General features: G+C 42.3%; 4 protein-coding genes across 6 annotated transcripts in view; 3 read left to right on the top strand and 1 right to left on the bottom strand.

The window, feature by feature from the left end:
- The window catches only part of clstn1 (calsyntenin 1), a 58,368-nt gene extending 51,383 nt beyond the window's left edge, over window positions 1–6,985 (top strand). For both annotated transcript variants that reach the window (XM_083639452.1, XM_083639453.1), the window contains 5 exons: window positions 1,583–1,753; window positions 2,177–2,322; window positions 2,644–2,779; window positions 4,401–4,585; window positions 5,362–6,985. In XM_083639452.1, the coding sequence (XP_083495578.1) occupies window positions 1,583–1,753; window positions 2,177–2,322; window positions 2,644–2,779; window positions 4,401–4,585; window positions 5,362–5,556 (833 nt within the window). In that variant the 3' untranslated portion in view covers window positions 5,557–6,985. The remainder of the gene's footprint in view (window positions 1–1,582; window positions 1,754–2,176; window positions 2,323–2,643; window positions 2,780–4,400; window positions 4,586–5,361) is intronic.
- A 2,536-nt stretch (window positions 6,986–9,521) lies between these two features.
- lzic (leucine zipper and CTNNBIP1 domain containing) lies at window positions 9,522–11,747 on the bottom strand. The gene is made up of 7 exons (XM_083638539.1): window positions 11,585–11,747; window positions 11,183–11,301; window positions 10,862–10,997; window positions 10,606–10,704; window positions 10,361–10,456; window positions 10,030–10,111; window positions 9,522–9,915 (listed from the first exon to the last, which is right to left on the bottom strand). The coding sequence occupies exons 2-7, from the start codon at window positions 11,281–11,283 to the stop codon at window positions 9,860–9,862; spliced, it is 570 nt and encodes a 189-aa protein (XP_083494665.1). The 5' UTR covers window positions 11,284–11,301; window positions 11,585–11,747; the 3' UTR covers window positions 9,522–9,859.
- Window positions 11,359–19,150, top strand: nmnat1 (nicotinamide nucleotide adenylyltransferase 1). 2 transcript variants are annotated; one of them, XM_083638537.1, is made up of 5 exons: window positions 11,359–11,407; window positions 12,529–12,668; window positions 14,953–15,136; window positions 15,902–16,020; window positions 17,342–19,150. In XM_083638537.1, exons 2-5 carry the CDS (start codon window positions 12,554–12,556, stop codon window positions 17,740–17,742), a joined length of 819 nt encoding a protein of 272 aa, XP_083494663.1. In that variant the 5' UTR covers window positions 11,359–11,407; window positions 12,529–12,553; the 3' UTR covers window positions 17,743–19,150. The 2 variants fall into 2 exon arrangements, with proteins under 2 accessions (XP_083494663.1, XP_083494664.1); XM_083638538.1 differs by lacking the exon at window positions 11,359–11,407 and adding an exon at window positions 11,927–11,953.
- Window positions 19,151–23,407: 4,257 nt separating this feature from the next.
- Window positions 23,408–23,805, top strand: part of xpc (xeroderma pigmentosum, complementation group C) — a gene marked incomplete at its 5' end in the record, with an annotated part of 12,482 nt that continues 12,084 nt past the window's right edge. The window contains one exon of the mRNA XM_083639248.1: window positions 23,408–23,531. Within this exon, the coding sequence (XP_083495374.1) occupies window positions 23,408–23,531 (124 nt within the window). The remainder of the gene's footprint in view (window positions 23,532–23,805) is intronic.

The raw sequence follows: 23,805 nt of genomic DNA, 5'->3' as shown, positions 1-23,805 counted from the left end.
TATCAGGTCCCTATCATCTAAGACAACACGTGAACAAACACATACCGCAGCTGTTGTTTTGAAATTGAGCAAGAGGAAAAGCAGAAAACTGGTAACGCTTCCTTGTGCAGACAGGAGAAACGCCATTGAAACGCGCCTCGGCGCGCTGCACGAGCTGGAGTCGCCTTCCTCTGTGCCAGCCGGGAGAAAGTAATCAAGAGATGTGTTTGATCATCGGAGGAATGAGGAAATGATCGATCAGTTTGCGAGGGCGGTGAGGACGTGTTGAATAGCCGAGGGGAAAACGGGAACGATCAGATAGCAGGGAAGATATGACAGGGAGACATGGACGAGGACGGGTGCAAAATAAACACACAACAGCAAGGCACAAGGCAGAAGCGGCATTCACAGCAGCCCGCTGTCCTTTCTCAAGAGCTATTCAGTTCATGAAATCGCTGGGCTGCGTGCCCTCCAGTGTTGCTCCTGGCCAATCCCAGCGCCACAGGGCGTGGTTATTGCTTATCCTATGTGGGGTTAGAAATCTAAAAGGGGGATCGGGGATCGTGTGTGTGTGTGTGTGTGTGTGTGTGTGTGTGTGTGTGTGTCTGTCTGTCTGTCTGTCTGTCTGTCTGTCGGTGTGTCTGTCTGTCTGTCTGTCTGTCTGTCTGTCTGCACACTCACACCGAGTAAACTGTATTGTTGAATTTAAAAAAAAAGCACTTCATGTGTATATATATATATATATATATATATATATTTTTGTCATTTGTGTCCTAACGAATAATATTTACATGTCTGATGTCAATACAGTTCAAAATAAAAGAATTGAGAGTGAGTTCTTCCTGAGATTGTGCCCTTTTACAAAAATTGCCTTTTCTCCTGTTTATTTTCTCAGGGAGAACTTTTGGGGGAAAACAGGGTGTATATAAATGGCTATAAGTAGAGTACAGAACATGCTAAAAGCTCACTTTTTTTTCCTGGTGAACCCAGAGACGTACATCTTCATTTTGAGGTATTGCAAATCACTCTGGTGCTAATAGATAATTTACTGTGGGTCTTGAAAGATGACCAACAATTATGAAAATCTTTGGCCTGTGCTAAATATTGGCAGTCCTAAACTGGCGGTGAATGAGTTAATGAAAAACACACGATGCCCCAGATGAGACTGTTAAAATATGCACCTATTTTGATTGGATATTACAGTTTTGTTTGTTTGCCGCAGGACACATTGCATACTGTAGCATTGTTTAACAGTACCATGTTCACATACAGTAAGTCTCCTGCTCAGGTGTGGAGAGGCTGCACTCATTGCCCAGACTCCTTCATTGTCAACATAAAATATTTTTGTTATGAAGTTGTATGCCACAAGTACAGAATTGTCTGTAGTGTGATTTTCAATCCAAAAAAAAAAAAAAAAGCTGAAAATGCGATTGAGTCTTTGCGGAATTGGTTCAAGTATTTGTCAGGTTGACTGTCGGGTTTTTGTGATTGTCTCAAGTTCCAGTGTTCAGAAATTCAGAAGAACTCATGTAACAGCAGACAATCATCAGTTGTGCCGTACAACTCTTTATTCTAAATCCTTTTCTCTCCACGCTTCATGCAGTCCAAGAGACGGTGGTGTCGGAGGAGATCATGCACAACCTGGACACGTGTGAAGTGACCGCTGTGGGAGACGAGCTGGATGGAGAGCACGAGAGTCTGGAGGTGGACCTGGCCCAGCTGCAGCAGCGCGGCCTGGAGATGAGCTCTTCCAACCTGGGCCTTGTCATCACCGGTACGGGGCCACAGAGCGGGGCCGGGCTGGACTCGCCTCACTAGCATGTAGCTGCCTGTAGCCAGAACAGGGTCTAAACAGGCCACATTGAAGCGCACACTCAAGGATATTCAGTGTAGTGCATGTTGTGTCATGACATCAAATACATATCTACTCATACATATTGTACCTCTATAGGCATTTTTTTGTATTTAGCTGACACTTTAATCCAGAGCGATTTAAAATTAGTTCTGCCTATATCAGATGTATTAGGATTATCAGTGTCTAAATCAAAGCGTTCATTCCTAAATCATTTTACAAACATCCGCTTTTACAGACATGCCATCCGACAAAAATAATTGAATAAAGAGACATTTTCGGATTATTTCTGCTCACATGTCACGTGACACAACCCCCCCCCCCCCCCCTCTCTGTGTGCTCCAGGTGTGAACACCATGGGCAACTATGAGCAGGTCCTGCACCTCATCCGTTACAAGAACTGGCACACCGAGGCTCTCTTCGACAGGAAGTTCAAACTGGTCTGCTCTGAACTCAACGGCCGCTACATCAGCAACGACTTCAAGGTCGAGGTACGACTGGACATTTATCACTCGCACCGCCCAACCGTGACTCATGCACAACAGAGGGTCTGGAAAGAGTGTCCTTGTCATACTGCCAGGGAGGCATTCAGCTTATAAAGGAAGAAGACATCATTCTTGTTTACCCTCCCACTCACTATTCACATTTTATGACTGTTATATACGTGTGTGTGTGTGTGTGTGTGTGTGTGTGTGTGTGTGTGTGTGTGTGTGTGTGTGTGTGTGTGTGTGTGTGTGTGTGTGTGTGTGTGTGTGTGTGCGTGCGCGCGCGCGCGTGTGTGTGTGTGTGTGTGTGCGTGTGTGTGTGTCCAGGTGAACGTGATCCATTCAGCCAATCCCATGGAGCATGCAAACAACGCCATGGTGCAGCCCAACTTCATCAACCCAGTCCACCATGCCTCTGTGGATCTGTCTGGTCATAACCTGGTCAACGCTCACCAGGCCTCAGGTACTGAAACACTGACCTGCGCCAGGTGCTGTACTCATTCAGATGAGTCACCACATGGAGCCAGTTCAAATGCTAGGGTTCAAATACTGGACAGATTTATTAATCGGGGCACTCTAGCTCACCTGGGCTAACACACGTCCATCTACCTGTAGGTACAAACGTATTCCTCAACAGGCCAGATGTGTACTGTTTTTCCCAGGTAAACTTTGTACCTAGAATCCACCTTTTCTGAAGCATCTCTGAACTATTTAATAAGCATCTCACCAAAAGATAAGTAGCAGCAATGGTTATGGTTCATCATAGAAATGACAATAAAACCAAAAATGAATTTAATTTTCAACTTCATTCAACGCTGAACCAGGCTCCATTTCTCTGACTAGGAAAGTAGGGTGCGAGTTTTTCCCTCCCCTCTGCTGTTCACAATGAAAAGAAGAGCATTTTTTTAAGAATGATTCCAGTTAATTTTACTTAACACATAGAGCGCAAATTCACAGAACCTTCCCGTTTTTATAGCTTTCATTCATTGTGATAGAATCCAATAGCTTCTTTTAGAATCACGAGTATCATGTTGGGCATTTTTAGATTGACCAGGGCCCCAATCACAGTAATTGTTGTAGATTATTTTACTAATCTCTTTTTTCTTTTTCTTTTTTGATTTTTTTTTAAATGAGAATGGCGAATATCTGTATATTACAATATTATTACAATTACAGTTACAGTATTACGTCAGTCACCATCTCTTTTCTATAACGAACAAAAGACAAACACGTCAACACCATGTGTGGGATAGGGGGACAAAAACAACAACTGAAAAACAAAAAACGTCAGTGTAGAATATATGGTTTGATCGATACAACAATACTAATAATAGCAGTAGTAATAATAACAAAGAAAAGAATAATATATTTGACTAATCTCTTATCACAGTTAAGACCGACCTCAGAATCAAACATCAAGTAATCTGCTTAATTTCACGGACAGCATTGCCGGGGATTATAGTCTATTAAGCAGAAGTGGGACACATGAAACACTGGTTGTTTCCCCACTTTTTAACCCATTGATACCTGATGCAGCATTTGTGCGTATATCCCTTTAAGGGATACACACACAAATGAGGGATTATATACGCAAATGCTGCATCAGGTATCAATGGGTTAATGGCACAAGTTCAGGGATTACACTCGAGTGCTGTCTGTGACATCTGGAGAGGCGGTGCTCTGAGCACAACCTTTTGCTTCCCGGCATCAGTAATCTTCTCGGCTGACAAGCTCGCTTAGCCGCGGCACAGCACAGGAGAGGCCCTCTCCTGCTAGCATGGAGCTATTTAAAGAAAGACACACCTAGAGCTGCCAACAGCATTCCTCTGCACTTCACTTAAAGCCCATTAGGTACTGTGCAGGCGCAGCAGGGATCCACTTTGTCCCGCTAACTCTACAGCAAAACTAGTGGCCTACAAAGGTCCCTAAACAAGCGGTGTCTGTGTAACACATGTAGCATGGGGCAAGCGGTAAAGGAGGTTTTCACCACTTTGCCCATGTGTGAATTGAACCCAGCTCACCTCTAACCTGTCATTTTGTGTGTTTGTTTGTGTTGTTGATTGTGTGTGCATGCGTGCGCGCAGTGGTCCCCAGCGCCGCCACCGTCGTCATCGTAGTGTGCGTCAGCTTCCTGGTGTTCATGATCATCCTGGGCGTGTTCCGCATCCGCGCCGCGCACCAGCGCACCGTGACGGACCAGGAGCACGGCAAGGAGAACGAGATGGACTGGGACGACTCGGCCCTCACCATCACCGTCAACCCCATGGAGGTAAAACACACACACACACACACACACACCACTCAAACAAAGTCAGAATCCAAACCCTTGTATAGCAGTGCCTGTGTGGCCTAGTTTCATCTGAGCTCTTTCCTCAGACAACCCACTGAGGGAGGTGCGGGGAGAGACTTTGTTACGGAAGTCTGAGGAGCTTTACGTTGATTATGAATATACATTAAAGGACTCATATTTGGATTATTTTTGGGGGATTTCGGGGGGAGACGCAGCCAAGAAAGCAGCATAAAGGCAAACATAAAAGCATATCATGGAAATGCACAAAGTAAAATGTTCACTAAGCACTTTAAACCAATATCAGACCTGCAGGCTGATGGGGAGGGTGTGCAAATCTGCAGTGGGGTCATGCCTCATAATTCTGAGGTATTATATAAGCTTACAATTCACACTCATTTGTTTATTTATTTATCTATTTTTAGGTCAATTTCGTATTTTTTGCATGCGTATTTTTAACCCATCATCCAATGAAAATCGCTAGGCACAGAAACCTTGGACACTGAGTCTGATGCGTTTTATTTTTCTATTCATTGTGAAAATTCGCAAAACAAGACAAGATCGAGTCATCCCGGAGTCGTCCTCTCCTGTATCCACATTACAACATAATAACATATATAGTAACATAATAACATAATGTATGGTGCAGCGGTGTTGACCTCCAGATGTTTAGATTCTTCTTTCAGAAAATGACTCTCTCTCTCTCTCTCTCTCTCTCTCTCTCTCTCTCTCTCTCCTCCCTTCTGTGTTTAATGCAGACGTACGAGGACCAGCACAGCAGCGAGGAGGAGGAGGAAGAGGAGGAGGAGAGCGAGGATGGCGAGGAGGAAGACGACATCACGAGCGCCGAGTCGGACAGCAGCGAGGAGGAGGAGGGGGCGGAGCCAGAGGACCAGCAGGCGGCTAGCAGACAGCAGCAGCTGGAGTGGGATGACTCCACACTCACCTACTAGAACACACACACCCCTCAACACAGTCTCCCCTGCACACACGTACCAAACACTCGCACTCAAATCCTCATACTCACTGCCCTCACACACACACACGCACATGCACACGCACACACCCATACAATTTCCAAGGAGCCATGATGTAAAAAACACGCAAAACAAAAATCCCTTCAACGTATATATGGTCCAGGTTTTCCTGTTGTTATCTTAGTGGTGGTACTCAGTGTAGTGTAGTAATCACCGGGTCGCTGATTTTTACTCTTTATTTTTTTATTTATTATATTTTAATTCCCAGGAAAACTTGGTCTACATTAAAATTTGTTCTGAACTACGTGAGGAAGCCAACCGTGCACTTTTTTGTTTTCTCTCGGACGTAAAAGGCTTTCAAATGGAGATTTTTTTAAATGTATATTCTTTGCGTTATTGTTTTTTTTTTTTAGATGTATTTGCCGCTAAAATCATGTATAGCTTTGACTTGGGTTTTCTTGACTTGTAGTCCACACAGAGTTAAGCGAGATGACGCTTTGAACAAGTAGACTGCATTTTTTTTCTCTCTCTTCTTTTAGTGCATGAAGATATTTGAAAAGTCATAGGCTATGTGTAGAGGAATAAATTGCTTTTTAATTTTTTTTCTTGTAAATATAAAGAAACCATGTAATTAGTCGATGTGGTAGTGATCGGCCTACACAAGGGGGTCCAATATCTAAAACGACGCGGTACGTAATGTAGAATATTTGTGTCACAGAGGCTGTAGCATGTCGCAAAAAGCTGTTTCCATCATGCTTGTACAAAAATGTCTGCTTCCAAGATGAGAAACCCAGGACTGTTAAGCGGAGGTTTCCATGGCAAAGTGGTGTCCATTTTGTCTTTTTGTGTTTTCGCAGAGGACATTTATTTTGCTTTCAGATAGGCAGGAGCGCTCGATGGTTTCAGCTTCACATTATGCTTTGCTTTGCTTGCACAAGTGGCAACGCTCTTCCTGAGCAATGTATTTCATTCCCATTTAGAGTTCACTGTTGTACAGGAGGGTTTTTGTTTTCCTTCAGAGTAATCCTACTCAGAGAAAATGCATAATATGTACAAACTTTGTCTTGTGTGCAGAACAAACACCAGGCCAGGTATAGCGCTGTTGCTCTTGAAACATGGGTACTAATATTTCTGCCAATGCATTTGGACAAGTAGAGATGTTTCCTCAGCAGCTTTAAGAAGCCCTTCCTCCATACTCCAGTCCTGCTGTGGTGACAGAAGTAGGAAGGAACGAAAAATCTCTGCAAACTACTGAGAGAGCAGGTTTATGTTGACAGACTAGCTTTAGCGGAGCTTGGTTGAATAGTGCAGTTGCTAGCATTGTTTTTGAGGAGAGAAATGAAAGCACATTTCAGGATTGCTTCATTGCAAAAAAAAAAAATATTTTTAAAGATTTTTTTCATGGCACGGCTATTTAACCTGAAATATATATTAGATGCATTTTTAAACTGGTTGCTTATCACAATATAAGCAGCGTCTTTCCCCGTCGCTTTTCCTTTCTGATTCAAGGAATTCCAGCTAAGGGGGAAAACTGCACTTGTTGCGATGGGGAAAACACTTTAAAAATGAATCTTTATTGTTTGAATTTTAAAATGAAATATTTTTTGCAGTAGACCACTAGATTTTATTGTACATGGAACTGTACTGTAGAGTTGTTCTAAGATATTTGTTTACATTTGGTAAACTTATTTTCCTTCTGGTATTAGTATAAAACTTATACAATTAATTGGGAAGATGTGTCCAACCTCTATCTCCTCTCAGACATGGCTGTTGTTCATCATTGTTGTATATCTTTCACATACCAGGCACAAATGTATCTCTACGTCGAATGATTTAATGTTCGTCTAATGTTTTCCGGTTCCAAGTAAAATGTATAGATTTTTCAAACGTGCACACGGTAAGACCCCCCGAGTCTTTCTGTTCACTTAAGTGAACAGGAAAGTGTGGCATTATCAGGTGGGAAAGGATTAGAAACGTTGGCACAGATGGTGTCATATTTCGCATGCAAAACTATTTTCAGAGGCCAAAATCATGAATACAATAATCCATTTAAATGCTTTGCAAGTTTTCTTTTTTTTTCAAGACAGTTTCCAGGCCACTTCTGATGGTTTCGAGCAAACCATATGTCAGGAGTCGCTCAGTTGTATTTGTTTTTAGGTTCAATTTATTTATGGTCTGTGGTCAACAGTGGAAATGTGGTTGACAGTCTCCCCTCCATGATGACTCGGCCCGCTATAGGGGGCTGAGTCTGAGCCGGCCGAGTTGGGAGTGCCTTTTGCCGATCACAACACAATTAACACATTAACACAAAAACACATCATCCATGCTCTTTTAGTTGTGGCAAACCTTTTTCTTCTTATTTTGTTATCATTTAATGCTAGATTTCTTATGGAGCTGGGGATGCCATTTTCTTTCATTTTGTTGTAACAATACTCCACCGCTAGTTTGATTAAAAGTGAAAATGTTTTACATAGATGTCATGTGTCCATGTTGATGTGTAGAGAAAGTAGATCCATATTGTATCTTCTATAGATATTGTACTAAATCATATTGACAGAATCCACCTCTAAAAAGATGTACATTATTGCATTGCCCTAGGCAGCATATGTGGGTATAAATTTACCTATTTGTGTATAGTGGAAGGTAATTTTGAACAGTGTACTATTGCCTGAGTTGCTGACAGATGTTTTTGAGGGCGGCATGGAATTCACCAGAACTAGGATATAATAACTTCAAAACTAAATATAATAACTCCAAATAACTGTCAACTCCAAAAAATCTCACGTCATATCCAATGCAATATTCCATCTATCATTTTCCTGAAAAGTACAACGCAATGGGTTACAGTAATGTGCACACTGACTCACAGTGCACACTGACTCTGAAGTCGAGTCTTCACAGAGACTCTAGCTGGCATCTCAAGTTTTCTGGGGTCATACTTCTGATCAGCCTGAGATATGTGTATTTTTCTCTGCATTGAAATGAATTGTCACTGCCTAACAAGTTGAAAATGCAGCCATATAAGGTAACACAACAAAGTAAGGGGAACTTAACGTTGCATGAACCACCTTTTGTGTATATGCTCCATGTGGGGTTTGTGAGACCGGAGTGAGAAAAGGAGACGTGGTAAAACTACTGATTCTCAAGATTGTCTGTTTCACAAGTCCACGCCACTCAAAACATGTTTTTCTTTGAAATATTTGCTCAAAATGGAAGGTGACGATGTTTTCAGAACGGTTGGATGCTTCCTTTTTTGCTTATTGGGGCTGCTCTCACTTTTCTACCAATTGAAAGGCAAATTGTAGTGAAGTTGATGCTTGCTCATAAACAAAATAAAGGATGATGAGATGGGGTATAAATTCTTTCTGTCCTTCATTCATAATTAGTGCATAATAAGCAGCATTTCACAATATTTGTGCATGAGGCTAAGTGATGTATACTGTTTTAACTTTAAGGCATTAGTGTCCCCTGGTGGCGAAAGACCAAAATGAAAGGTAGAACGAGAATTTCTACACAAATCAGATCAAATCCTGACACTTAAACATCAGGTGATTACTTTTTTTTTTTTACACCTGCAATTTGGGCGCTGTCTATTTGGTCTCTTTGGAGGTCTGTAAGTTGCCTCATGTCGCTTTGAAAAATCACAATAAAAGTGATGATTGTCAGACATGTCAGACCAGGTCTTACTTGAAAAAGAGATTGATCTCAAGTGACTACCTGGTAAAATAAAGGGTAAAAAAAAACTGCTACTTTAATGATAACTCTATGACTCGGTAGTGTAGCTGCCTTTGTAATGTGATTGTTGGTTATTCAAAGTTAAAGTGGTATTTCCATTATTTTGTCCACATCCCTGTAGACAGCACAGTTTAGTTCAAATAAATCCCATCTTGATCATCTGCAGCACTTGTGAATACAATCATCATAAATACACCAATGAGAGATTTAAGTGTTTAAGACAGACAGACTTAGCAGCATGCCAATAAGCAATACAACACAAATCACAAGAAAATATTTCCCATTAACTGCCTGCCCTATGCTCCACATAATGTCTAACTACTTGTCAAATTATACTCTAGTAGCTATAATACAGACCATTTACAGTTATCTGAACAAATAAAATACATTTACAAAAGTTTTGGGCATATAAAACAATAGTTAAAAAGTATTAGGGTTTACAAACACCTGCTAGTGCAATGATTATTTACAAGATCAATGGTCGATTGGCACTTTTTTTTGTTGGCAACGAACGCTGATTTAAAATGGACAGTTTGTAGTATTACTATGCCTTGGTTTTCACACCAGAGCTCGCCAAAGCCATAATTTTGTCTTCTGACCCTGAAAAAGAAGGCAAAGCAAGGTAAATATGAATACTAAATGCTCTGTTGATAAATAAAACTTGTATGATTAAATATTTCAACTGAAACACATGTACAGGTGTATTATTCTCACCTAGGTCTGCGGTGACCTTTTCAAACTGGCTGAGAGTGGCTGTAGCATTTTCTACTAGGAAAGTCTCTTCCTCTGTAGTGAGCTGTCAGAATGGACAGAAACAAAAATAAAACGGTTATTTCACATGATTCATTATAACATGTCTAAAGCTCAAATGTTACAGCTCCTCCCTGAAATGAGTATATGGCCTGTTATGGCAACTTATGTCAGTCTACTGCCAACTAACTGAAATAAGTCTACAGCTTTAAGAGTTAATGTGAGGAGAGTCATGGTCACAAGCCTCTAAGTCATCCATGGGAAGCATCACATCTGTGCTGTCAGTGTTCCTGACCTTCTCTCCCAGTTTTCTCAAGGCCGTGAGGATTTCCACTTTCTGCTGGGTGTACACGTCCCGTGACAGCTTCCCCACCATGACATCTCGGTCCATCTGTGCAGAATGCCACACATTATGCCGGGGGAAAACACACACACACACACACACACACACACAAACAAACACATTACAAACATTTGGAAGAGTAGTCGGGGCCATAAACAGCTATGTTTAAAATATATCCTTAAGATTATAACGCAAACCTCTGCTAGCCTGGTCCTCAGCTGTCCTGGCTGCTTCTTAGCAAACAGTCGGATGACCTCTGGGGTTTTGAACGCTTGGCTGATGGCAGCCTGGATTGCCTAAAGGAGAAGGAGACCTCAAAACATTTACCATTTCACAAGTGGATTACTATCTTCAACTACAACCTCTTACAAAGGCTTACTACAGCCTTACCGCACAGTAAAATGAGTAGAGTTACTGCACAGTAAAATGAGTAGATCCACATAAAGCCCATACCAGCTGCATTCCACTCAGCTCATCCACAAGTGTCATGTCTCCGGTCATGATCTTCTTCAAAGAGTCATTGAATTCACTCAGCTGTTCCAGGGTTTCCTTCTTGGTCTCCTCATACTCTTCCTCATCCAGATCTTCTCTGTAATACACACAGATTGGAAGGAAAATGTGTATAGATGTGGGATATCATATATAGAAACATTTTCACGCCAAATAGCTGGCACAGACTAGATATTTGTGTCCAATCCGAAACGGTCATAACTACTCATTCAGTTAAAAAAAGACCCTCTACACATAAGCTTTCAATGTAAGTTTGTAATTTACCTGCATTCCTCCAGATCCTGAAGCTGTTGCATCAGTCTGTCCAGTTGTTCTTCCATATTTTGCCTCAATTTTCCAGTTTCTGATTTCCCGCGAGATGCCATACTTTGACAGCTTTCAACCTACAGAGAGCAAGCAAAACACAAAACAGAGATTAGTTAGCTAGTTACAGCGGGATATGGACTTTACTTGGCGACGATACCAACATCAACCTAGCTAGCTAACCTGGTAAGTAAAAAAGTAAGTTAACTCGTACCTGTAGAGACTGTCTTGCCATAATGGTAATACCATATTATAACAAAATAGTTCTGAATGTGACACCATCATAACAAACTGTGGATGGATTTATCTAACGATGTGTTGGAAGCAAAAGCTAGCATAATAAAGCTATGATAATAATCTCACCTGCTCTCCCTTTGTAAACAGTCTCTTAATAGTCGTGTGGCGCCTGTTCAATATATGGCAATGGTTCAAAACGTCCAGAAGTAAAACTATTTGTACTAATATTTGTACCGTACTTGACTATTTTATCATAAAATAGATGGTTGCCAAATATTTCAGTGCGCTGAAAGCCTTTGTGAATAGTGGGGACTGTGACTCTGAACGTAGCTCGCGAGCTGTGGGTGCGGCCTTCTTCTTCCTGGTCGTTTCTATCCTATCACAACGCTTGATCACAATGTAGTCCAATCAGGGGCTACCAGGGGCGGAGCATGGGGCGGCTAGTGACGCTGATACCAGAAGTAAACTGTTCGCCCCTGTTCGCCAGGTTGTGCAGTGAGTATTAGCACTGTTTTTGTGCATAATTCCACATTATGAACGAAGTCATGTCCTCTTTTTGTGTGAGAGTTCTGTTTTGAAATAGTAAATTGTGTTCATTGGTATTCTACATTATCCTATCAAATGTTTGGTGACGTTAGACGCTTTCATTTGGCGAGCTGGTTCCCTGGTTGGTTTAGCCAACCGTTTGGTTTCGATCGGTTTCGATTGATCAAATTGATCAAAGAGGAAACTAGCATTCTTGACCAGCCTGTTTGTGTGTGACCCTCGAGAACAGTGGAACTGAACAGTTTGCAATCGAACATAATTTCCTGTCAGCTATTGCAAACACTGCAACAGAACATAAACGTTGGTCCATTTCATATTTATGTTGTCAAATTAAAACTATTTCTTTTAGTTAAAATATGCTAAGTGGGTTCCGGGTGCATCATGGTGTCACGACTTGTGACGGAAGTGATGTCACTTGAGCAATTGTGATGTCATTAGTGATGTCACTCGAGCAATTATGATGTCATCGAGCAAGCGCACAAGATTTCTAGTAGCCTACATTCTACTTTTTCCTGTTCTTGTAGTGAAACCTCAGCTCCAGTATGAGGCATGGAGTGTCAGGATGTAATCCAAGTGACCCTGCTGGCCTGTGGGTCCTTCAATCCCATCACCAACATGCACCTGAGGATGTTTGAACTCGCTCGAGATCACCTGGAAGACACAGGTGGGCTGAATTTATAACAATAGATTTTATTTATAAAGGGCTTTACATGATGATACTCAAAGACACTTTACAAAAGATGATATTATCTTTCAGATATGGATATATTATGTCAATAAAATGCAAACAGTGATGTGTGTCAAGTTTATGATTTAAAAAAAAAGTACAAAAAGGCACGCACATCCAGCAGTGAAGAGTTAAAACCAGGTGCAGGACCGAATTGCAAGTAAGTGATAAAAAATAGAGTCCGCACACTGGTAGCTGCTCCCAAAAGTTTAATTGGAGACCACAAAAAATGTGTGACGTTTCGGGGCAAAGCCCTTCCTCAGACATGTCAAGTTGTGTGTGTGTCAAGTTTATGAAATTAATTGAGACCAGTTGTTCAATAGAGTGACTGAGGCTTTTCAATCCCTCATATCAGTTGAGTCACTTCACTTTGTGTATTCTAAATTGATCACCTACCTATCTACCAAAAAAAAACACAGTGCCGTCTACTGTGCTGTTTTTACTACTACTACTACTGCTAATAATAATGCATTTTATTTGTACTGCACTTTTTATTCACAGTGAATCTGAAAGTGCTACAGTGTTCAAAACTAAATATAACGTCACAAAATAAAGTAATCGTTAACAAAAGTTAACAAGGAAAAAGGCGTCCCAGAAATTTTTAAATATATCTTCTAATCTATATTAGATAAGATATAATCATCTTTAATTTGTTTAAGCATAAAGTCATACAATTCAACATTGTACACATTGGTCTAAAGCGAGATTGGCCAAATTGACACCAAACATCGACCCTAATTGTGATCGCTGTAGAACAACACCAGCCACTTTATCACATGTTTTGGCTCTTCCCAGAATTGACAGTTTTTTGGAAATCTATATATTGTGTATATATTGTAGAAATACCCATTGAACCTCTTGCTCTAATAGCAATATTTGGCAAAGTTCCGCAGGATCTCCCTCTCAACCAATGCAGCAAAAGGATGATGATAGCCTCTCCTACACTTGTGGCTAGAAGACTTACTTACTCCTTAAAACTTAACTTATAACTTAACTTAACTTACTCCTTAAATGGAAAGAAAAGCTTCCTCCAACTTTCAATCTCTGGGTTAGAGATTAGAGCCCGACCGATATGGGATTTTTGAAACCGATACGATACCGATTTTAGGGAATAAAAAATTACCGATACCGATAATATCGGCCGATATTTTTTTTTTTTTTTTTTTTTTTTTTATCATCAAATGTTTATCCCCCATTAGTGCTAATCCCCCATTAGTGCTAATTTTTTATTTATTTATCCTGGTTGCTGCTCCACCCTCTGCCGATCTGGGGAGAGCCGAAAACTGGCTCCATGCTTCCACATGGGCAGTTAGCCAGCCGCTTCTTTTCACCTGACAGGGGAAGCTTCACCGGTAGGACATAGCACGTGGGAGGATCACGATATTCCAACGAGTTCCCCTCCCTTCCGAACAGGCGCCCTTAACGACCAGAGGAGGCACCACATCAGCAACCCTCAAATATCAAACACTTGACAAAGATATGATTGAGTTGACATGAATTGAAATATGTGATGTAGGCAGGATATTTTACAGCTCATTAATAAACTCAATGCAATGAAACAGTAAACTTAACTGGGAATTTAATAATTATAAATAACTAGAAATACAAAAACACAATAGAACAAATAGTTAAGAAAAAATATCAAATATACACAACATGCTGTCCATGCTGTCTATAACTTATATATATATATATTTATAAAAAAAAAAAAAAAAAAAAAAAAAAAAAAATCGGCCGATAAAAAAAATAAATATCGGCCGATACCGATATATCGATAATCGCCAATATCGGCCGATAATATCGGTCGGGAGATCTTATGTATCCTCTAGTCTGACCCTAGAAAAAAATCAATATACTACAAGGGGTTGTGATCTCAACTTTTACACCATTTGGCAACCAGTTCTGGACCAGGCAGAGAAAATGGACGCCTCAAGCGTCTCAAATGTATAGACTTACCCTTCTCCCATATTTCTTTAGTTTTATTACCCTTTTTATCCTTTTTCTTTTCCTTATTTATGTTCTTTGTGTGTCTATTTTTTTAAATGATACTTACCATTGTTATATTGTGATGTGTGATGGCTAGATGTAATAGGCTAGGGGTACTTGTGGGACGGGATTTTGTAAAAAATGTACCAAATGTATTTTGTATTTTGTATGACCTATCGAAAAACGAATAAAAATACTTTGAATACTCTTCTATCCCACTATCTTAACACCTCAGGCCGCTATAGGGTGATGAGAGGCATCATCTCTCCCGTGGGTGACGGCTATAAGAAGAAGGGTTTGATTGAGGCCTGCCACCGTGTGAAGATGTCCCAACTGGCAGCAGACAACTCTGGCTGGATCGAAGTCGATCCCTGGGAGACCTTACAGCCAGAGTGGGTCGAGACGTCTAAAGTTATCCGGTGAGTACAAGCATGCTAATTTGGCAGATGTGAAGATTGACAACCTTGTATGTCTTGTGAGTTTGAATGGAAGAGCTTGCTGCAGGCTAGCACTGTCTGGTATTATCCAGGGTTGTTACTTGACAGACATTATAGGTGTAGCAATCTGGGAACCCAGAGTCTATTTTTATTTGAAAAAATAGACTCTGGGACAGCCCTACCGTTTTTCCCAGCTTCCTGTACCTCTCCTGCCACCATCACTTCCTCTTCGCAATCGAGCACGCGTAGGCGTAGCGCACAAGATGCCTACTATGACCTACTATGGGAACCAGTATGCAGTGCTATTAGCCAAACACTTCCGGGGGAAATATATGTATGTATTGTAGCGGATCGCCTAGAAGTTGCGGGGTGCCAGCCGGGGTTAATTCCAACAAATATTTTATATTACCCCTACATGGATACATGAACACAAGATCTCTTCACTTTGTGATGATTCCACATTGCATAAATCCAACACACCCAGCAATAGCACTCAATAAACCAACACTGCACACCAATAACCAGCAAGACACAGAAATATAGAGTTCAGGAAAAAGTGTATATTGAAGCCAAACCAAAATAAAATGTCCTTTACAGGCAGTCCAATAATCCAATAATGTCCAATAATCCACACAGAAATAGTTTAGTTCCAACAGAAAATGCTTCAATAGTAATCCAACAAAAATTCAATAAGATGTATGTATGTATGTGTCTCTGCTGTGCTGACTGCTGTCTGTCCTCACTTAGGCATCACTATGGGGAAGTGGCAGCAGTAGAGCAGAACGATGATGAGGTGGACACTGTCAAATACCCCAAAAAAAGACGCCGACAGGAGAATGAGGCTCCATCTCATCGCATGAGAAGAGGTACAGTATACAGTATGTAGGCTCAGGCTGTGTACAATGACTGTATAACCTTCATGTAGTCGTCTCTGTCTGCTGCGCTGCCCCTCCTTTTTGCTTTCTGAGTCCAGACAGGCGACGGCACCAGTCGGATCCTGATCACGTATGTATAGAATTGATGTCATCACCAGTGATGTCACTCGAGCACTAGTTTCAATTGCCAGACTCTCCGTTTCACAATGTGCCAGTGCAGGAGAGAGTCTGGCTCCTCTTACTCTCACTCTGGTATAGCGGGGGGTAGGAATGCTCCGTCATCTTTACAACCATCCACCGAAAGTACCAAGCAGGCCTGCTTTATTGCATATTCTAAAATACATACTACCGCATGCGCTAGGACGCTTCATCAGTGATGTTATCTGGGGTCGTAAGGTGTTTCGGGTCTGTCAACATCATACACCCTCGCCCAGTAGACCCAGCCGAGGCCAATTAAGACCCCGACTCGCGTCCCAGAAGCCGCTCACGGATCAGCCTTCCTACTCTGTCTGCAACGTTGCCCACGGAAGGGCTAAAGCGAGCACGCCCAATCCGCTGCAATAGAGCTAGTGCTACATCGCAGTATTGGCCCTTCGGTGCATGGAGGATCTAGGCTCTGTGGGTAACTCCCGGCCGCGCTCCTCCTTCGTCTCACCAGACCCTCCCGTGGCAAAGGCAATCCAGAGGCTGAGAGGATGCCTCAAGGACGCATCAAGAGGGCCTGTGCACTGCACGTCATTCGCCTGCGCCGAGCACCTCGCTCTAGCCTGAAGGACCCCAGCCCGCGCCGATCTTTGCACAGATTTTCAGGAGGCTGTAGCGTTTGTGGATTTCTCCCTCACGAGAGAGCCAGGCTGGGGTGCTAAACCCATCCCGTACCGAATGCCGTCTCTCCGACCGTCAACTGTCTCTCCAGCTCGTCACCAATCTATACTTGGTTGTCACCTAGTCTATTCCTAAGTGTCACTGGCCCGGGGAGCCAGGATTCTATATTCTAAAATACATACTACAGCATGCGCTAGGACGCGTCATCAGCGATGTTATCTGATGTTATCAGCACAATCCAAATCTTCGTCAAAACAAAGCGGAAAGGGATTCCCCTTCACTCCGACTAAACACACACACCTCTTCCTGGCACTTGAGCCTCATGTGTGCTTGAGGTGTGAGTGTGTACAGTACATGTGATAAAATGTGTGTCATCTGGATCTCGCAGTGTCAACATGCACTGTTGACACTGCCTTAGCATTGCCTTCTAGCAGGCAGCAGTAACTCCACCATAAGGTTCCTCTGTTTTTTTCTAATTGCCTCTCAGATGCCCCTCAGCTGATGCTGCTGTGCGGGGCCGATGTCCTGGAGTCCTTCGGGGTTCCCAACCTGTGGAAACAGGAGGAGATCAAAGAGATCGTGGGCCGCTACGGTGTGGTCTGCATCACCCGCAACGGCAACGACCCCCACAAGTTCATCCACCAGTCGGAAGTGCTGTGGGAGCATCGCAGGAACATCCACGTGGTCCACGAATGGGTGACCAACGAGATTTCGGCCACTCACGTGCGACGGGCGCTCCGGCGAGGACAGAGTGTCAGGTACCTGCTGCCCGATGCTGTGGTTCAGTACATTCAAGAGCACGACTTGTACAGTGCCGAGAGCGAGCAGAAGAACGCAGATGTTGTTCTTGCGCCTCTTCAGAGGAACACGGGTGCCTCCTCAAGCTGAAGGGGATCATTCACTGCTGGCTGTCAAATCAATGCCAGAGGACTGTAAAGCCATCTACTGAGTTGGAGCAGAGATGGGGACTTGGACTTGGGACTTGGACTTGAGTCGCACTTATGTCACACACACACAGTGACTTGAGACTCGAGTTGAAACTCGTCCTCAAAGACTTGAGACTTGACTTGGACTTGAGGTTTGGGACTGGTGAACAATCTTTATTTTTTATTTTTTTGGTGCGTTAACATTAAGGAAATGTCTACTGATGTCATCCAATCAATGCTGATAGGCTACTGTATGCGAATAGATAAAGGAGTGATGATAATACAATACATGCTTTGAATTCATTAGTTTTATCTGTGCAGTGTTCTAAGCAGACCAGATGGCATCCAGCAGATGATAGAACATTCATCCATAAGAGACTTGAGACTTGACTTGGACTTGTGACCAAAGACTTGAGACTTGACTTGGACTTGGAAAAAAATGACTTGTGAGCGTCTCTGGGTTGGAGATACTAATTGGTGTGCTGCTGATAATGCTGTGATTTTTAAAACACTTCAATACAATTCAAGCTAATTATGTTTCCACTAGTGCCTTTTCTATAGAACGGTGTTTTCCTGTGTGTTCTTTTTGTAAGAAAATAAACCTGCAAATAGAGTTTTCTGAATGAAAATATTTAGCCAGTTTGATGGAATTACAACATTCAAAAACAGCAGAACTGAGTAACAGTATAGTTAGTCTAAATGACCATGCTACAATTAATACCGTTTTGTGTGCTCATCAACGTAGAGATTCACAGTCTTTTGGGAAACAGCAGTACGTTTGGTGTTGCTAGGACAGGAATGAACAAATACATTTTAATCTTTTTACTTGCTTTAACAAAAAAAAACAAAAAAAGTTTTGACTTGCACCAGTTTGTGCCAGTTTATACCTTTCTCAACTCCTCATCCACATTGTACTTTTGGTTTTTCTATCCACACAGCAAATAGTATGCAAGTGGTTCTCAAATGGGGGTCCTTGAGAGGGGGTTCCAGGGGGTCCCCAGCCAAAAGGGGGTAATTTATTTTAGCTATAATTCCATTCATAAGTAACACAATGACTATTTTGGTCATGGGTTTTATACACTTTCTGTAATAAAACATCTAAAAGCATCAATTTTATTATATGGGGGACCGTATCAGGACAAAATCCTATCAGAGATTTGAGAGTGAACCAAGACAAATTCCTATCAACTTTGTTGACATGGCAATAAATTGATTGAATCTTGATTTTATTGAATCTATCAAATGGGGGTCCGTGGTCCAATTCTTGTCCGTTTAGGGGTCCTTCATGTGAAAAAATTTGAGAACCACTGTGCAAGAATATGTTTACTTAGGGTTGTAGGTTTGCAAATTAAATGCATTATTTGTATTGACTAGAAAAAAATAAACAATATCTTGTTTTGCTTGGGAGCTCTTCATTGTGGTTACAAAGCTATTTTCACCAGTATAAGAAACTCTGCTAGCATTTTACATTACAGCTCGGTAACAACATTGTAATAGGGGGGGGTAATAGTGTGATAACACACCAAATGTGTGTGAACGCTTTGGAAATCACGTCAAGAGCGCCTCCATTGCACACAAAACACAGCGCATGGAGCCTTTTTTTTGTGTGCTTTGTTTTGATTTCCCCTAGGAGAAGTGACATTGACGAGCAGGCAGCGCGCTTTTCCTCATATATATATATATATATACACTCCCTCTACTATACAATCAGGTGGTACAGTGTGTCCACATTTGTCCAGGATGTGCTCTACACACTGTACTGGGGACAGTCCAGGATGTCCTCTACACACTGTTCAGAGTTTAGATGGGCACTGCCCCCCATGTGGGTAGTTGGTTGGCTGTGCTTGTGGGTAGTGTCCCTCAACTAGTGGCTCCTGTGCCTTTTGACAACACCGTTGTGTGTTCTGTGTGCCCCAGCCCGGAAGACAACGCTTGATTAGATCATTTTCACCACGTTGGAGGTGGATGAAACTCCTTGATCACAGTTCACATGATTTAAACTTGACAACAGTGCCAGTGTGGAGGCATCATTCTGCTATTGAAATACTGGCTGTGGGCTCTGCCTGGCCGGCCCCCCATAGGTGACTGTCTCCAGGCATTGTTTTGGCTTTGATCTTATCACACAGGGGGAAACAATACATGCTGCAGGGAGACATTTAAGATCACCTAAAAGTAAGTGTCATACAAAATAGATGTTGGTGGTCACAATAAATATATTGTTAAAAAAAAGATTTTGGTTGTCAAATTTCAAGGTCACTTTGGCTCAAACGTCCACTTGGACTCAATGATGAACTGATTCGATTTTGGTCCTCAAAGGTCAAAGTTCAAGGTCACTGTGACCTCACAAGGATGAACTGATTAGATTTGGATGAACTGATTAGAACTGCTCAGACCTACATTTCCCCTTCGGCATGGTGAGTGGAAGTGGCGGGTGAAAAAAAGTGTTTGCAACAGATTTTATGGAGGAACCTCTTTGCTGGCTGCTGTTTAACACACAGTTTTACTCCTAAGTTTTGTTTTGTCACTTCCTACTGCTGTTCAATAAAGTGATTATTAATTAAGACCAGAAGGTGTCCCCTGGTGGCACACTGAGTTGAGTGTGTAGTTTACCATGTAAGCCTCAGTCCTCCCAGAGTGACCTGGTTCAGGTCACTGTGGTCACCCCCCCCCCCCCCCCCCCCCCCCCCTCTCTCTCTCTCTCTCTGTCTCTCTCTCCCACACTTCTGTGTCCTTCTCTTACGATACATCTGTCAATAAAGCATAAAATGTCTGGAAAATAAATAAAAACATAAAGGAAGAGCTCTTATCTTAGTTTTTTTGACCATTCAATTTCTCTGAGACTTTATGACCACCCCCCCCCCCCCCCCCCCCCCCACACACACACACACACACACCAGCTTTATGTTGATTGACAGCTGAAATGTAACATTTTAAAAACCAGACAGGTCAAACTTTTTACAGCGGGACTTTGGCCTGACTCTGGTTCTCTCTCTCTCTCATTCCCTGTCACTGTCACTCACTCAAACAAAAGCCAGGCTTCCTTCAGGTCAGCTTGTGGTGTGTAGTCTACCATGTAAGCTTCAGTCCTCCCACAGTAACCCTGCTACAAATCCAACGTGCGGGATTTTATTGCATGTTGATTGACAGCTGAAATGTAATTTTTTTTAAATCAGACAGGTCAAACTTTTTACAGCGGAATTTTGGCTGACCTCTGTTCTCTCTCTCTCTCACTCTCTCTTAAGGTCTCTCGCTCACATGAAAGTGAGGCTTCCTTCAGGTACATCGGTACATTCCGCTTGGGGGGTGGTGGTGGTGGTGGTTGCTTACACCTGCGCTAAACCTCTGGTGTCACTCCACATTTACTCTTTAGGCTTTAGGGCAAGGTGTCACAATAGTCTCCTGGAAATTTCTTCGACCCAGTAATGTTGTTTCTTGTGAACTTTTATGATTGAAATGTCATATTTATGCCTAGTGGATGAAATTCAACTTAGTTGGTAAGAGTTGCATGTTGGGCAATTTGAGTAATTACCATAATGAGCTAATTAATCGACAAAACTGGAAATTAGCATGAATTATATAAATTAGTGAGGCTGAAACCAGGAAATTGTTATACTGTATTGTTGCTTTTAATCAATTTAGAAAGTGATCAAGAGTCTAAATTGATGTTTGGAAGTCCAGAAATTAATCTCTTGCCATAACTGAGTCTACTTAACTATTTCTAAATTGACTAAAAGCTCAAATATACAGTAGCCTTTTCCAGATTTTGACCTATAGCCATGCAGGCACTTCAAAAGTCATACAGAGAGAAATACAGTCCTACAGAGAGAAATACTGCATCAGTGGCAGTGCCTTTGTGGTTCACTGTGTATGTCAGCTGCCATCAGATTAGAGGTTGTGAGTTCTAATCTGAGATGTGCACAAATTGAACTTTCATCTGTTTCTTTAGGCAGCAAAGTTATTTGTATTTGAATAAAAGTGGAAATAGGCATAATCTTCTTTTAGTTTTTATTACACTTCTAATTAATTCAAGGATATTAAAGCTAGGCGTAAACAGCTGGTGGGTGTTTATCGGAAAACTTGGCATTTTGCATTCTTGATGTTTGATTTTCAAAGTACTGTTTTAAAGGTATTTAAGCCCCTTTTTGGATTAAGTGGATCCTTACCTCTCAGGAAAATACACATCACATCGCTTTACACATCACACTAGGCGCCAATGCTTTATGTTTACGTCATGCCCTTCTCGCTAATGGTTCACGCCCCATTTCAACCCGGGAGCGGTGGCTGTCGCAAAGCACACCGCAGGACGGGAATGTGGCGGTGCTGCTGGCCTGTGTGTGAAAGGAATTTCTGTGGCAAGGCTGCCGGTGTCATGCCGAGTTTTGCACCCCCGCCGAGAATTGCATCCCCACCACATTTTAACTTAAAAACAGGGATGCAAATCTCGGCAGGTACAAACCGCCGAGACTTGCCTCCCCCTCCATAAAGCTAGGAGAGACCCCAGGCCTCGAGGTCACCTGTAGCCGGATTTTAAGCACAAGAGAGCCCCAAGCATGGAAGTCACCTCGATGCGGATTTTATGCATCAAAGTCGGTCTCCATGAGCCAGGATAGACCCCCTGGCCTGGAGATCACGTCTACCCAGATAATTATATCATTTGTAAACAGTTAAGTTTCCGTATAAATCATTACAATACGCTCCCGTGAGGTGGGGATGCATTTGGCGGTGGGGGTGCAAAACTCGGCTTTCCGGGCCTTCTGAACTGCAATTTTGCGCGATCTGCCGCTTTCACCGGCCAGAGCACATGTACAATGCACAATGTCTATGACATCATCAGTGATGTCACTACACTCCAGCAATTGTGGTTTTGGTTACACACGAGCAATTGTGATGTCACTGATGATGTCATAGACGGTGACATAATCACTGATGATGTCATAGACATTGTGACATCATCGTCGATGACGTCACCAATCAATGTCTATGACATCATCAGTGATGTCACTCGAGCAATTGTGATGGGTTTTCTTTTATAAAAGGGATAGGCAACGGGCTCTGTTTCGAGATACCTCAGGATCATCATCAACTCGATCTCCTGAGAAAAGAGCTATCACTACTGCTGAGGAAAAGCAAGCTCCATGGGCCAGAGAAGCTGCTGAGGCCGCTCTAGCCAAGAAACCCAAGACTGATGCTGTGCAAAAGCATCTCGCTCTTCCCTTCTATATACTCCTTTTTGAGACTGTTTCACCAGAATGCTGTTGCTAGGAACAGTTTGGACTAGTTTATTCCCTGTCATTGTATTAGCAAACACTGCAACAGGAAGCTTACTTAGGGCCAATAATTTAGAATATTGATGTTTGTCAAGAAAACACATCTTCGCCTCTTGCCTTCTATATACTCTTTGGTAGCTGTAGCGAGGAAGCGGACGTGACGTCAGAAACTTGTCCCACAACAGCTATGGCGGCGCAGCTCAGCTCTGTGTTATGAAACCTACACATGGAACCTACATCCATGTTATGAAAGCAATGTTGTGCAACTAGGGGGACTCCAGCCTGTCGCTGCGTGCTACAGTAGTTCTGCCAGAGAGGAAAATACGAGTTTTTCATTCACAAAAGTTGCAGAAGACAAACATGGCGAAGCGGAGGGAGAGTGCAACAGAGACAGAGGCCGTCACAAAGAGACTGAAGCAGCTGTCTGAAGCGAAGAAGAGCAAGGCAGCGAAGCCACGAGCAGGAGGAGCAAGCAAAGACCCAGGTAGGAAAGCTGTTCTGGCGATCCCACAACCTGCAGGTATTCAGTCAAGCAAACAAACAAACAAGAGGAACATCTCTATCTCCTGCAAAGGATGAGACCAGTTTGCATCCGAGAAAAAAAGAGAGTAGGGAAGCCCAAATTAGCTAGTCAGTGCCTGCTAAGGTTAGTGATAAGGTGTGTAATCAGAAACCAAATAAGTTTAAATAAAGTAAGAATGAGTAACTTGCAATTTTCAAGTGGTTGGGATTTTGTCTAACATGTAGTGGAGATTAAA

Source organism: Poromitra crassiceps (genome assembly GCF_964638095.1).
Source record: "Poromitra crassiceps genome assembly, chromosome: 6".
Lineage (NCBI taxonomy): Eukaryota > Metazoa > Chordata > Actinopteri > Beryciformes > Melamphaidae > Poromitra > Poromitra crassiceps.
This window is presented reverse-complemented; position numbering and strand designations above follow the sequence as displayed.

Excerpts from the sequence above, each read along its gene's own strand:
- nmnat1 (XM_083638537.1), top strand. The coding sequence starts at position 12,554 with ATGGAGTGTCAGGATGTAATCCAAGTGACCCTGCTGGCCTGTGGGTCC. Across the intron at positions 12,669-14,952 it reads AGATCACCTGGAAGACACAG|GCCGCTATAGGGTGATGAGA; the intron begins GTGGGCTGAATT and ends TTAACACCTCAG. Across the intron at positions 15,137-15,901 it reads GAGACGTCTAAAGTTATCCG|GCATCACTATGGGGAAGTGG; the intron begins GTGAGTACAAGC and ends GTCCTCACTTAG.
- lzic (XM_083638539.1), bottom strand. The coding sequence starts at position 11,283 with ATGGCATCTCGCGGGAAATCAGAAACTGGAAAATTGAGGCAAAATATG. Across the intron at positions 10,705-10,861 it reads AGCTGAGTGGAATGCAGCTG|GCAATCCAGGCTGCCATCAG; the intron begins GTATGGGCTTTA and ends CTTCTCCTTTAG. Across the intron at positions 9,916-10,029 it reads AAAGGTCACCGCAGACCTAG|GGTCAGAAGACAAAATTATG; the intron begins GTGAGAATAATA and ends CTTCTTTTTCAG.